Below are 15,553 nucleotides of genomic sequence, written 5' to 3' on the forward strand. Positions count from 1 at the left end.
CTATGATGTTATTATAACAATATTGTTTCATCAATTGTGAAAAGGCTTCTGCACCAATGCAAAGTGTTAATAAGAAGGAGAACTTTGGGTATGAGGGGGTATATGGAAATTCTGTACTTGGAAGTGCACAAATTTTAAAAACTGGCACCAGGTATACACATTCATAAATATACACACATACATATAACATGCAATATATGGTTTCTATCAATTTTATAAGCATTAAGGAGCAAAATATATATTCTCTTAAAACAAAACTTGGACTTTTAATACTTCGAGAATTTCTATTTAAAAAGTGAGCTATTAGAATTTCGAGCAAATATTAGAAGCCAACAGTTTCTAGGGTACTGATCACGACAAGAAATAGATAGATACTCAATCCCAGAGTGCTAAGTGTGAAATTCTTGTCGCTGTGCCTCTCCTATTCCCCAATCTTGGCCAACCCAAAGAAAATCAAATGCACATAATACATTATAAAGAAAATAAATACTCATCAGATTTCTGTTAGCATGGCAATGTGTATTTAAGCTTAATTGATTTACATACTTTACCCTCACAGTTTCTCAAACATACTTTCAGATGTCACAGAATGTTAGCTAAAATACAAAATAAATCCACATAGAGATGATGATAATTACAAGGACGATGAAGCTTTCAAGACTTCCTGTTCACTCTGGTAACTGTCACACTCAAATTGCAGGCTGAGGGAAGCACAAGTAAATGGGAAAATTAGCATGATCAAATAAAATCTCAGATAGCAACGAATCATCCGGTGTGTTACTTGCATCATTGGTTGTAAAACAAGTAGGAGACCCAGAGATGGTGGCAGGACATTGAATACTAACTAGATGTATTCAGAATGGGCCAACTGGAGCCTTGGCTGTCAAGGAATCTCTGTGACCTGGGGAAAGTGTCACCCTGCCCTGACAGCCCACGGGGTTGCTGCTGTCCCCGTGTCACCCCCATCACTGTCAGGAATGCATATTGTATGCGGAACCAGCCTATCCCAACATAAAAGTAAAAACACCTGCTGAGCACGTGTGACGAAGGGAAAACCGGTTCCTGGGCCACTCCACACCTGGCCGAGGCACCTGGAGTGATGAAATGCACTAAGCAGCCAAAGCCATTGTTCTTCTGACAATGACTAGGACAAAAAAACTCTATAATAATAATATACGACCATCTTTGTGTCTCAAAGGGCTGCGTGGCAGGAACGGAGGGGAAGGGGTGGGAAGCAGAAAATGATAAGCCCCCTTAAAAGACTGTTAAAGACACCAAGTGAAGTGCATTCTGAGTTAATAAACATCTTTGGGTAGAAGAAAAGCCTGGGTCCAGAGGAGAGGGTGTCTGTGCTGGAAGACAAAGTGCCTTTTTTTGTGTCTCATTTAATTTTTTTATAAACATTGTCTCTGACAAGGACACTCCAAAATACATCTCCATCATCTTCCTTTCTGGTAATTATCTCCCTAAATCAACACTGGACTGCCAGGATCAAGTAAATATTGCCATAGTAACTAAAAGCATTTTTGGATGAAGGGAAGAATTTAGTCACAACACTAGCCCCTTTAAATAATGCTGATTATAGGGTGCAGTCTTTTGTTGGGATCCATTCAACATAAACTGAAAAATTTAACATTTTACTTCCTAGAAGAGAGCTTGGATAAACAAGCACACAATATTTGATAAGATGGTCTATCCTCTCCTGAATTCATATCAGAGGAACCCCAGGTTTAAATAATAAATTAAACATAGTCTAAAATGCAAATGAAGTTTTTCTCAATATCACCGTTGGCTATTAAGAAAGAGTGTAAAGGGTTATGATCATTTTAAAGTATTATGAACTACCGAAAACAAATAAAAAGCATTTTCAGTGAATACACTCAATTCATTGAACTATTCTCTCACTCCACTTAACTACCCACATGTGTACAATAATGATTTATAGACATTATACCTAATTATGCATATTTGGGCTGTGGTAGAGTGCTAACAAAAGCTCTAGAAAGCAACAATTACCTCTGTTGCTTAGCTACATAGTTTAAAATATTCCTATTAAGTGCAGATCACGAGAGAGGGAGGAGGGGCCCCATGCACGTGTGCCCTCAATGCGTCTCCCTGTGCCGCTGCCAAACTGCCAGCATTTTGGGTCATTTCCAGTTTACATAATTGTTTGGTTCAACTGTTTGTTATATGCCAAAAGAAAATATTTATTAATTATTCTTCAGAAAAAAAAAAAAAAAGAGGAGTCCCGCCGCTAGAGGTGCCTCCACGCGACGCACGCGGTGGTTGCTGGTTTCTAGGGGTGTTCTGCAAATCTCTCTCAACTTTCCGGGGATCCACCCACTCCCGGGGTTTCACGGCCACAGGAAAAAGGGCGGTGTTCGCGTTTGAACCTGACCCAGCTGTCCCAAGGGGCGAGTTTCTGCTAGCTTTGTAATAGGTTCCTTAGGTGGGTTTTGTTTTGTTTTGCTTTGTTTTTGCATTTGTTTTTCTGTGCTGATGGGTTTCTATGTACCCTGGCGGCCGGGTGCTGTGTTCTGCGCCTCTGCCCCCGTCATGCCTTCAGCGTCAGGCGGATCTGGGTTTGAATTCTGACCGTGGCGCTGCGAGCAGCTCCTGAGGCTGCTGGGCCGGTTTCTTCCTTGCAGCTAAGGATAAGGTCATGGACCCGTAGGGCGCACGGCGACATGCCACAGGCACCCATAGAAAGTGGACGCACAAGCAGGTGTTCGGTAAAGGGTGCGTCTCTTTCCCCCGCCCCCCACCCCACTGCCCCAGATGCTGCGGTGGAGGATGTTGACGGCACAGGGATGCGGCGGGGTGGTTTTCACTCAGGCTAAGTGGGGTCCATTGAGCCCGAAGGGAGGCGCAACCCACCCACCACCCATTGTGGCGTACTGTGGCGAACCATGCCCCCAAGTCGGTGTCACCCCAGCCCTCAAGGGTGGGAAGGCTCTAGGGGATTGAAATGTGAAGACTGGGTCCCGCACTTCAAACTCCCCCCCACTGCCCCCCTGCGCCAGGCCTGTGGTCTCAGTCCTTAGAAGGAGGTGACTGCTGGGTGACTCAGTGAACTTGCCTAGGGAAGTTAGCATTTGCCAAGTCTCTAAAGATGCTCCTGGCTTGGGATTCCAGTCTTTATTTCATTCCACCTTCATGAAAACTCCAAGAAAGGTCCTCTTTACTCCATTTTATGGAGAATAACCCTGGATATAAGAAGCAAGGATTTGCTCAAGATTACCACAGCAGCCAGCGGGGTGCACCCACCCAACTCCACCCTCATTAAAATGCCACCTCCAGGTCCTAAAACCTGGGATTGTAAGATGTGATGGCTGATGTTTCACGTGTAGTAGGAGATGACAAAATGCAACAATACTTAGGACCGGGTATGAGAATGGGCTCTCATTTTCCCAAGTTTGGAGATTTGCAAAGAGGTGATGAATACGTAGTTACTAGCGTACAAGTGGCAGCTAATGTGTTAATTGAAAAAGCAATGATTCTTAAATTATAAATTACAAATGTTAAAACAAATAAATGAGAGCAACACCACAAAAACTAACAATCAGATCACAACTTACTAAATACCGCCACAATAATAAGTCAGAAAATTCCTGGAGTCAACTCCGAAGGCACGTTCAGATAGTTACAGTCAGATAGACATTTACCGGGTACAGCCCTTTCTGCTTTTCTGAGTGCATTTCAAAGTAGGGGGACGGTTGGGAGGCAGGAGCAGAGAAGGATGCTTTCTTGTACATGCAGTTAAAAAAGAAAAATGCTTTGCCTGATAAACAAAACTTCACATCTGTTGATTTGCTTTAAACCAAGGTCTCTACTCTGAAGTCTGGCAATCGTACAGGCTATATGCTAATGGAGTTTTCCTAGCATTAGGTTGTTCTGCATCCAAATAGCTTAAGCAAGACATCCTCTGACAATCACAACACAGTCTGAGTTTAAGTTGGACTCCTCTATTATAACTGGGTTTTAGTAAAGTTTCTGAAAATATCTCAGTTACTCTCATAGATACAAGAGCTTTCCGGGCCTCTTGAATATGCAAATTTTGCTAAGAATTAAAGCCCTAAGAAAATGAATGCCTCTTTCAAAGTTCTGAATTTCGAGTGGCTTATCCTTTATTTAATATTTACTGAGAATTATCAATCCAGCCCTTAAAGCTTCTGCCACAGTAACGAATTTCCCTAATTCATGAGCAAATCCCAGGATATGGAAATTCCATACACTGGTTTTGTTCTTCTCACTTCCAGGAATCCTCTTTTTCCTTGTCTGCATTGTGAAAGCAGGACCACATCCTGCCTCTGAGCTGTATTTTGCAAACTGGCCTCCCATTTGCCCCAGTGAAGAGGGTCTATCTTTATAGTTTCTTTTACATTATTGCCTATATTCCTTAATGCCCTTTGCATATATTTGAAAGACCACTGGTTGAGGGTAATAAAGGGTGTCATTTGTACCAAGGAATGGAATAAAAGCTTTCCAGGATTCGAGCTGATGACCACTATACCCTATCTCATGCTCTGTGCTGCCCAGCTGAAGTTACAACTGGGCACATGTTTTGCCAGGTTAAAACTTGGGGCACACAGATGATATGGAAAGAGAGATACAAATTCCTTACACCGTGCTTGGATTTTATGTTGGGTCCAGGGGCTAGGAAGTGGCCGATTCCGAGGTCTGAGGGGGAAGCCTACAATCTTTACTCCTTTTAACCAGATATAGGAGCCTCTGTGACCTGTCATTTCTGGAACTGTGACTTTATAATTTTTGCAAAAACTTTGCCCAGTCTGCTTTCTGAAGATAGTTGGGGCATGGGAAAAGTTGAATCATAGGTTATCTGAGAAGCAATTGTTTTGTTTGTCCTTCCAGTTGTTTCATCATCATCATCCTTCTAGTACCTAAAAGCTAAATCTCCTTGGTCCTCAATGATCTCATCTGCGAAATTGTGACCATAACCAAAAATTCTTCATGGCACTGTTGAGTGGATTAAGTGATATAATTTATATTTATCACTTAATATTAAGAACTCAAAAATAATGACTACGGCTGCTGTAATTTCAGCCTATTCATTATTAGTAAGCTATAGCAAAAGTATTAAATGCACAAAGAGTTAACATTTGTGAATCTACAAACGGATGTCCATCAGTGATTATAACTGAATCTACTCACTTGATAAAAATTAAGCATCTACGAAGATCTAGCTGTTATGTAAATGCTTGGGGACCAGTGGGCCTGATACAACCCTTGTCCTCAGGGTGCTGACAAGGATGTGTTGGTGCACAGGCATGCTTGTGTGTGCAAAGCTTTGGCTAATTAATATCAACTAGATGGATTACAGCGTAGAACACGGCACCCGGCTGCCAGGGTACATAGAAACCCTGATTCAAGGGCCCTCCCTAATAGTGAAATCCACCTGTAAGCGACATAAATCAATGAATAAAAGCGACCAGCTTCAAGAAAACAAACAAAGCCAAGGATGACTATAATTTACAGATGAACTATGACGCTCAGAGAGATATGCTGAATACAGAAAACCTGGAAAATGTGCACTGTCAAATCACAATTCAACTTCATTTTAACCATAGACTCTCAAACTACTTGCAAGCCGAGATTATTAGATCTATGATGATTGTGATCTGAGATTCGCACTCACCCAGTCAAGACGCTTCTACGTCATTTTAATTAATATGTACTGTTATTCCTATAATTTCATATACACTGAATGTTAATGATCTAATAATCTAGCTACATTTTTTATATATATACTCTATACATCTATTCAAGCAACAACTTATTTCATATATTTTGGTTCTTTAAGAAAGTCATATTCATATAACATATTCTGTAAATTTAAAAAACACGCACACATCAAATTTCATTGTCTAATAAGTCAAGCTTGCTTTAGATATACATTAACTTGTTTTTCTCATAAAGTTTGAAGAGATTTTGTGCATCCGTCAATTTTAGCTTCATGCACAAAGTGTTTGGGGGATATTCTTAGTGCGGGAGAGAATGGAATGGTCAGGGAAAAACAAACCCTACAATTCTCAAAATAGTTACTAAATCATACTTAGCATGCAAACAGTGTTTGATGAATAAGTGAATACATGAATTAATGAAAATAGATGTTCCTTAGAAAGTATTTAGTTTGGAAATAATGGACATATTCATACATTTTCTATAACATCATTTTCTTATTGAAAGAGATGGTAGGCTACAATTTTAGGCCCCTTCTATCATCCATTGCTATGAATATTTATTTAAAAAATATCTATTGAAACAATTATGGTCACAGACTCACTATATTGGTCCATGTTATATTATTATAACATATTTTGGGCTGATATATGTTGATATATATATATATAATATATGTGCTGATAAAACAAAATGCAAATATTTTGTCATCATATTATATGGCATGTGATCTTGCAAAAGCAATCTCTAAATAGAGTCAAGAGGCTACTCTGGAGGTCACTTTTACACAAACTTTAGTTAGACATTGCTACCTATCATAGCTTGCCAAACCGTAACTAAAACCATTCCTGCCACTCCTAAAGAATACCTAGGGCATTATATAAGATACTTCAAAGGTTCCATTCACTAGGGTAACTTTCCAGAAACATACAACCTCCAGGTGGGTCCCTGGACCAGATAAGTCCTGAAATACAGATGGGACAGCCTCTCTAGAACATCAACTAGTTCCATCCCCCAATCCCATATTAGAGACAGCCCCTTCCAACATGAAAAAGTTGGAATGTGCATAGCCAAAATACCCCTAAAGAGTGGGAAAAAGTTAAAAAGTTTTTAACTTTTTAACTTTTTTTATACAGAGATGCTAGGGTTTAACTTTTTAACTTTTTAACTTTTTTTATACAGAGATGCTAGGGTTTAATAAATGAGTATGATTGTTGAATCCAGTACTTCAGAACAGCTAGAAGTAAAAACCTAAAATGGTGGAATTGTAACCCATACCAAACTCTGAAATCTGTTCTACAACTAATTGCTGTGATGTGCTTTGAAATTTATTGCTTTTTAGTATATATGTTATTTTTCACAAAAAAGAACACTTTTTTTTGTGAAAACACAAAAGTATTTCTTCTAGCCTCCAGTGTTTTGGAGCAGCTAGAAGGAAAAATCTGTAAGAGTGGAATGGTAACCCATAACAAACTCTAAAATTTGTTCCGTATCTACTTATTGAAATGTACTTTGAAATTATTGCTTTTTTTCTTTGTATATATGTTATATTTAACAATAAAAAGTTAAAAAAAAAAAAAGAAATCTTAAAGCTTAAATATGGCCCTTGGTTTTGAACGGTTCCTTCAAGAATTAGACATCTATTACATGGTCAATCAAGGTGCTCATCTACTTTAAGGTTTAGCATCTTTTATTTTCTTCAAAAGGAAGCAAAGCACAATCCTGTACTTTTGTCCATGGACTCAGAGCAGGAACTCTGGGTTGCTTGTCTTTACACCCTGCACAGTGTTCAATAAAAATCAGACCTTCAATAAATGGGTGATGAGTGAAGTAAATTAACTTCAATTTTTGCTTCCAAATTGGAAGATGCTTTTGCAACCAGACACACCATATGTTCTCCATAAATTAAGATGAAGCCTTTGGTCCCAGGGAATAGGACAAGCTTGGGCCCCTCCACCTCTCTACCTGCAATGGAGAGCTCATTTGTTTCCAAGAGGCCACTGTCATCTGTCTCGGCCCTGTCGTCATTTTCTTCCTTGCAGTCCATGTGGGGGCTGTAGTGTTGAGGCTTCATGAGCAGAGATTTCCTTTTGTTGACCGGGACACCCATGGTCTGCTCTTCTGCTCTCCTCTTCTTTACCATGGAGCAATCATAGGCAGCCCTGTAGTGAAGGAGGCAAATTGAAAGCATGATCACCTCGTGTCGCTGCTCATTGGCATTTGACTTTCAAGAAGTATCACCCAAAATCTGTGGAAATTGAAACTGTTTCAGTGGAACTTGGGACAAAGGGTTAGGGTTAGTTTGTTGGCATGAAAAAGAGAGTCCATCTATTGAATCCGTTGAACTGTTCAGATTCCCTTTTACTGCTTATCAGACGAGTTTTTAAAACATCATCCTTAATCCTGAGTAAGCATATGTTAATCTGTGCTTTGCTTGGCACTACACTAAATACCCAGGGAGAGCTGAAACAAGATTTACGCTGGTTTGCTAATCCTAAGCAACAGCTAATGTGAAAAATATACCACCAGATAAAGAAAAAAAAAATGTGTCCAGTATGGCTAAATCACAAGGTTCTTTAAATAGTTGCTTACTACTGAAACTGCTTATCTCTGTCCCAGTGTGCATCAGGCTTGAGATGGCCGCATGTACTGCGACTTGAAAGAAACCGGGCATAGAAGGAGGGGGCAGGCTATGAACATCCAATCAATGATCACCAGTCACCAAAGGAAAAAGTGAAAAGATGCTGTATGGCAGTCTGCCTTTTGATGCTCACCCATTTGGCACACAGGACAAACAAATAAAAGGAGGAAAAATAAGATTGGATTTCACAAAAATGGACAACATTTTATCCTTTCTCCTGTTCTCATATGGTTGTATTTAGAAATGCTCCTATGGCTGGCTCTTTTCAGAATCTGATTAAGGAATCAAATCTGAATAGATTTCCCACATCTAACCCACTCAGAATTCATGCAGATCTCCCTGATGCTGTAGGAAGACAAACATTCTCTTGGCAAGATCCATGAAGACTAGAGGGTTTAGCCAACAGTTAGCCCATGCGGGAAATTTATTAAGCTCTTTGTGAAGAAAAATGCAGAAACTTTAGATGAAAAGATTCTAGAATAAGAATAACAAATTACTACTTATTCCATTTTGAAAGACGATTGAATACTAAGTAATATTTTTAAACAGACAAAGGACCTTACATTGTTCTCTTAGAATTAATGCAAAGATGGTTATTTGTTCATGAAAATTATTTGGTCATAGTCACAAACATATTTTGGACTTTAGAAGAGTAAATACCAAAATTGTCAGAGGTGTAAAACAGTTGTTATTTCTTTCACGAAATAAGATTCTAAAAGACGGGTAATTCAAGAGGGTTGGAAAGTTCTAAAAATCATGAAAAATTGACTCTTGTATAATCCTGATGAGAAAAAGAGTGAAATTCCCGAGTCAACCAATATGCTTTCTGATGAGACCAAATTTAAAGTAAACAGGTAAAGAAGATGGAGAAACAGAGACTATCACTAAACGAGGTTATGAGGACACAGAGTGGCTTTGCAAGAAAAATTTAAATAAAGTGAAAGCCCACGTGGACTAAGCTGGTTGGTTTGTCAAAAACAAACACACAAAAACACACAAGATTGTTCCAAGGTAAACAGAGATCCATAGCATATGAGTTATGATGCAGTAGCATAGAAAACAGGAAATCAGAACTATCCTGACTTTTGCTTTCTTGTAAGGAAAATGATCTTTGTAAAGGAAGAGGTAGAAGAGACATATTATAGAGAGATGAAATTCCTGTGTGTGTGAAGAGAGTTCAAGAAGTTCCCTAAATGAGTGAAGTCTCCTAAATCAAGTGCATTTTCAACAAAGATGTTCAGACAATAATACAAGTAGGAACCCTAAGCCACTATGCCAAACCAAGATTTACAGAAATTGGGAAAGGCCCCTGCCAAAACTCCCTCAGACATTAAAGCAGGGAGAGGAAATGGTCTAAAAGCCATAATGCTCTAATCATAACACCAATATTGGGAAAGAGGCTAAGAAAATTCATTGAAATGAAGATTTTTCAAACCATGGATCAATGAAACCCAGGATTGGAAGTAAGTGGGAGGTACTTTAACAAAGAACTTACTGCTCAGTTAGAAAAATACCACTTCTTTGTTGATGGTAACAAATGGTACTGAACTAATAGCACTTGAAATGTCCTCACAAACTTATTAGTATTATTTTCCAAATTTATGTAAAGACAAGGAAGATTCCCCAGATCACATACATAACTGGTGGTTGGTGAAGCCAATATCTGAATCCAAGTCTGCCAGGGCCCAAGCCTGAAAAATGAATTTGGATAATTTTTATAAGCATTTAACCACTGGGTGGAATAGTACCTGGAGAATCCATAACCCTTCTAACTGGAGAAAAGAAGGTAATCTTAGGGCTCTGCCCAAAGCAACAATCTGGGTGGGGGTGTGTGTGTGTACAGGAGCACACATTAAATTGGAAGATGGTCCATGAAACATGTTGGAAAACATAATTAAAATATCCATAGACCAGAGCAATGGAATGAACCTAATGAGATGACATTTAATAGTAATAAAAATGAAGTTCCATGCTTGTGTCCACATAATAGCTGGGCAAATGTGGGATGAGGGGGATATGTAAGGATTTATTGAAAGCATGTATAGCTCAAAATACATATTGTATTTGAGACTGAGGGTTTATGAAGTACCTTAAATAATATCAGCTTTGTAAACTTCAGCATCAAATTGTAACATTGAATCCCTCATCTATAAAATGCAGATAATAACTTCAATTTGACCGGTTGTGGATAAAGGAGGTAACATATGTGCTGTTAACAGAAACAGTCAATAGAAATGGCAGTGACAGAAATCAGTGATGATGGAGTCCCAAGACTTGGGTCCTGTGCTCTGGGACTTCTGGTACCCCAGAGTGAGGGCACTGCTATGCAACATATACAACCTCTCCCTGACATGCTATGAGGATTTATGCATGCATGCCCACAAACACATTCCATTTTTACACATTATTTATATTTACATAAATTAGATTTACACATAGCGTTTGCTTTAAATCTCACATTCTGTGCATTTCTCCATGGCAAAATAGCCATGGCCCAGGCAGCATTTGGAGCTGAAATGAAAGGCTTTATGATAAATATTACCCTTTGTTTGTGCATGGAAAATGGTCCCTTTCCCTAGTTTTCCCTGAGGGCACACTATTTTGGCTTTATTGTGACACTTCACTGTGGCACTGTGATGAGAGAGAGCCGTGCTTTACATGTCACTAAAAGAAATGCCACAAAATGCTAACATATCTTCTCAAGGTTGCCAGAAATAATTTCCACTGGGCTGTGTTTTCCCATCTGCAGAGCTCTGAAATGTTAAGGAAAAAAATGAGCTCTATTATCTATATTTTTCTAGTAGATGAGAAAGAAAGGAAAAATACACTCAGCACTGCATTTATTGTTCTATTCAGTCAAACTGTTGCTTGAAACATCTAGGGCCCTCCTGGGAACTTCATCAATGCACCAAATATCTCTCAAGACCATATTTCATATTTGCAGCTTTGATGTTATTAAAATATCTTGAAAAGATCTGTAGTTTTACATCAGAGAAACTTTCTGGTTACAAATTTAAGAAACATTTCAATTAAGAAAATTGAATTATATGTTGAAATGGTATGTTCCTTGATGACAACATATAACTTACATTAAAAATGATTGAGAAACAAAATAAAGTTTCAGTTGCTAAAAGAAATCAAATAGAGTCTAGAGATCATTCTGGAGGTTACTCTTACGCAGCTTCAGCCAGTTATTACAAATCGCCACAGTAAGTCAAGGCCCAACCAACAGTATTCCTGAAAACCTTAAAAAAATACTCTGGGCTTTATCTAATATTCAATAATGTTTTAATTGGTATTCTCCAAGAACATCAAACGGTTTCATTCCTGTACCCCATAAGTTCAACACCCCTTTCCAACTCGAAAAAGCTAAAATGGTCATTGTCCAGATATTCCTGCAGATTGAGAGAATGATCAAATGAGAAGGAAGAGGTGTAACTGAGAAATTAGGATCTAACACATTAGCATGACTTCTGACTCATGATATAGATCCTTCTTTATAGTTTCTAGTGCATTAGAATAGCCAGAAGGAAATACCGAAGAGTAGTGAACAATAATCCAGTAGCCTTGATCCTTTGACAATGATTGTATAACTATGTAGCTTTTATCTTGAGACCATGTGAGGTAAAAGCTGCGTGGCAGACACTCCCTTTATCCAGAGTAGGGGTAGATGAGTAATAAATACATGCATGGAAAAAAATAGATTGGGAAAATGGGGAAAAAATAACCCTACATAAACTATTGAAATAGCTATAGGATGACTTTAATAATCTTTCATCAATTGTAACAAATGTAACTACTGTTAAAAAAATAGTAGAATCACAAAAAAAAGTGCTATCAATTATAACAAATTCTCCATAGCAATACAAATGTGGGTGATGGGGTGATATGAAAGAATCCTGAATTTTATGAATGATTGTTCTGTAAACCCACAAACTCTCTAATAAAAAAAAAATTTAATGATTGAGACAAACCATGCTTAGATAACATTAATGACAGACTCAGTGCTGGGAAGTATGTTTAGAAGTCAAATATGATGAGTTTTCAGAGAAGAGTACGAAGAAATTAGGAAATGGTAATTCCCCCAAATCTGTCTAATAAGCACAGAACAGGTACTTCAACTTATCTTCTATCTTAATACATTTGCAATGCTAGTTAACAGAAGTTATGTAAGACTTAAAAAATAGAGCTTCAGCAATGCATATCTTCTGATACATACCACCAAAAGAATAAAATTGAAAAATAAATGGAGGTTTTGAACTCTTGAATCCAAAGAATCCATTTACTTGCCCCAACATTTTCATGGAAATTTCAGAGCAGTTATGCCCACTGATTTCGAATGAGGTAGAATACCATTGACTCAAAGGTATTCTTTGATTTAAATTAAATCATTAAGATGATTTTAAATTAAGGAAATAGGCAGAAATAAATAAATTATGCTAATCGGAAAAGAAGAAATTGAATTATTATTATTTGCAGAGACATGATTGTGTATGAAGAAAATCCAAATGAATCCACAGATAAAACTTTAAATAAAGAAGTACAGTTAATGAGTCACTATTTAAAAATTAACTGTGCATCTGTAAATCAGCAAAAACAATTAGAAAATGAAATTAAAAAGGAAACCATCTACAATGGCACAGAAATATTAAATTCATAGTAATAAAGCAACAAAAGGTATGCAAAACTTCAGCAAAGCCAAATTGAGAAAGTTAAGGAAAACCTAAAGAAATGGAGAGATATAAAATGTTCATGGCATGAAAGATTCAGTATTGCAAAATTTTAATTCTCGCCAAATTGATCTATTGGATTCAAAACAATCCTTACTGAAACCCTAAAGATTTTTTTTCATCTTTAGAAATTAATAGGTTAACCAAAATTTCTATGTAAATGAAAAGGAAAAGGGATAGCAAAGACAGTTTTGCTGAAGGACAACAACAAACTTAGAAGTTTTGGATGTCAAAGAGTATCACAAAACAATATAGTATTTGAGATAGTGTATTATTGGCATGAACATAATCATTAGACCAACAGAACAGAATAGACGTTTCAGAAATGAGTTCATACATGTATGATCACTTGATTTATGACAAAGGTGTTATTGGGAAAAGGATTTTTTTTTAATGAGTAGTGCTAGGTCAATTGGATATATATATAAATTTAAAAATGTGTCCTGACTTTTGCCTCATAATGCATTCAACAAACAATTCCAGAAAGATGATGGATCTAGACTTGTGTGCTTTTTTTAAAAAACAAAAAAAGATACCAGAAGAAAAGATAAGATTATATCTTTATGATCTTGGAGAGGGCAAAAATTTCTTAAACAGTTCACAGAAAACACTGATTGTAAAGAAAAAGACTGACAGTTTAAAGCATATTAAAATTAAAAATATTTATTCATCCAAAGCCATCGATAAGGTGACATTCCTATCAATATTCTGTTTTTACCAATTTATACAAGTATGTCCAGGTTGTGAGAGTTCACTGAGCTCTATTCTTATGCTATGACACTCCTCAGTATGTATATTCTACTCATCAAAAACAATTTTGAAAAGATATCATTTAAGGAGTGAAAAGGCAAGCCACCGAGTGGAAGAACGAACATGCAATACAGGAATTGAAAGGAAGCTGTAGCCATAGTACATAAAGACCTCTCAGAAAACAGTAACAAAAAGACAGACAACCAACATCTGCCTGGAGCTATTCTCTAAACTCATTATGTGGGTAAGCTCTGAAGAAGTGCACTTGCACAGGCAAATCTACAAAAACTGGGAAGTTGTTGCTGTTCTCCTCTCTTCCTTCCCTCCCTGTCTTCCTCCCTCCTTTCTTCCTTCATTCCATCCCTCCTCTCTCTTTTCTCTCTCTCTCTCTCATTCTTTCTTTATTCCTTTTTTATTAGCTCCCGGCATTGAGGAAAGCATTGTCTTAATACTAGCTGGACACAAGTTTAAAGAACAGATGTCTCAGAGTCTAAATTAAAATATCAAAATGTCCATGTTTAAACAAAGGGTTACAAAACATAAAAGAACGGGGAAGTGATCTCCCAGGTAAAAGAGAGGATTAAAGCATTGGAAACCATCAATAAAGAGGACCAGATCTGGGACATACCAAACCAAAAACTTCTTTTTAAAACAAAAAGTGCTCCTAAATACACTCATAAGAGCTAAAAGAAAACGTGGAGAAAGAACTCAAGAACATTCAGGAAAACGATAGATGAGCCCAAACAGAATATCAGTAGAGAGATGAAAATTATGAAAGGGAACCATGCAGAGCTGAAAACCACAGAAACTGCATACTTCTTTGAGGGGATCAACAGCAGACTGGAACTGCCAGAAGAAAGAATCCATGAACTTCAAGATAAGACAATTGAAGTCATCCAGTCTGAGCAGGAGATTGAAGAAAGAATGAAGAAATGTAGACAGAACCTGAGGACCTGCAGGATATCACCAAAAATACCAAAATACACATTGTGGGATCCCAGAAGAAGAGAGAGAAAGGGGTAGAGAGAATATTCAAAGAAATAATGGCTGAAAATCCCACAAACTTAACAAAAGACATAAATGTACGCATCTAAGATCGCAATGAACTCCAGAAAGGATAAACCCAAATAGACTCCTGCTGCAACATATTATAATCAAACTGTCAAATGCCAAAGATAAAGAAAAAAATACTAAAATGTCACAGGGTATCATGTACAAGAGAACCTCAATAAAATGAAGTACCAATTTCTCAATTGGAAACCATGGAGGCAAGAAGACAGTGGGATGACATTTAAAGGGCTGAAAGCAAAATTTTATCCACCAAGAATTTGATACCTGGCAAAACTATCTTTCAAAAAATGAGGGGGAGGTTAAAACATTTCCAGATAAACAAAAGCTGAGAGAGTTTGTCAGCTTTAGACAGACCCCACAAGAGAGGCTAAAGAGAGCTTTGCAGGTTGAAAATAAAAGACAGTAGACAGTAGATGAAAGTCACATGAAGAAATAAAGATCTCTGTTAAGGTCACTTCATGGGTAAATATAAATGCCAGTATGATTGTACCTTTGGTTTGCAAATCCACTTTTTTATTTCTTAACAGGATCAAAAACTCAAATGCGTAAAATGTAATGACAAATCAGTGGTTTGAGACCCATCAAATATAAGCATTTAATTTGTGACAAGAACTACAGAGAGGTGGGAAGAGGCTGGAGAGGCATAGAAACATAGTTCGTG

General features: G+C 37.6%; 1 protein-coding gene across 1 annotated transcript in view; it reads right to left on the reverse strand.

Annotated features, from left to right (window-relative positions):
- Positions 1–15,553, reverse strand: part of ST18 (ST18 C2H2C-type zinc finger transcription factor) — a 109,737-nt gene that overhangs the window by 57,817 nt on the left and 36,367 nt on the right. Inside the window, exon 6 of the mRNA XM_077163194.1 lies at positions 7,666–7,862. Coding sequence (XP_077019309.1) covers positions 7,666–7,862 — 197 coding nt within the window. The remainder of the gene's footprint in view (positions 1–7,665; positions 7,863–15,553) is intronic.

Source organism: Tamandua tetradactyla, chromosome 6 (assembly GCF_023851605.1).
Source record: "Tamandua tetradactyla isolate mTamTet1 chromosome 6, mTamTet1.pri, whole genome shotgun sequence".
Taxonomy (NCBI): domain Eukaryota; kingdom Metazoa; phylum Chordata; class Mammalia; order Pilosa; family Myrmecophagidae; genus Tamandua; species Tamandua tetradactyla.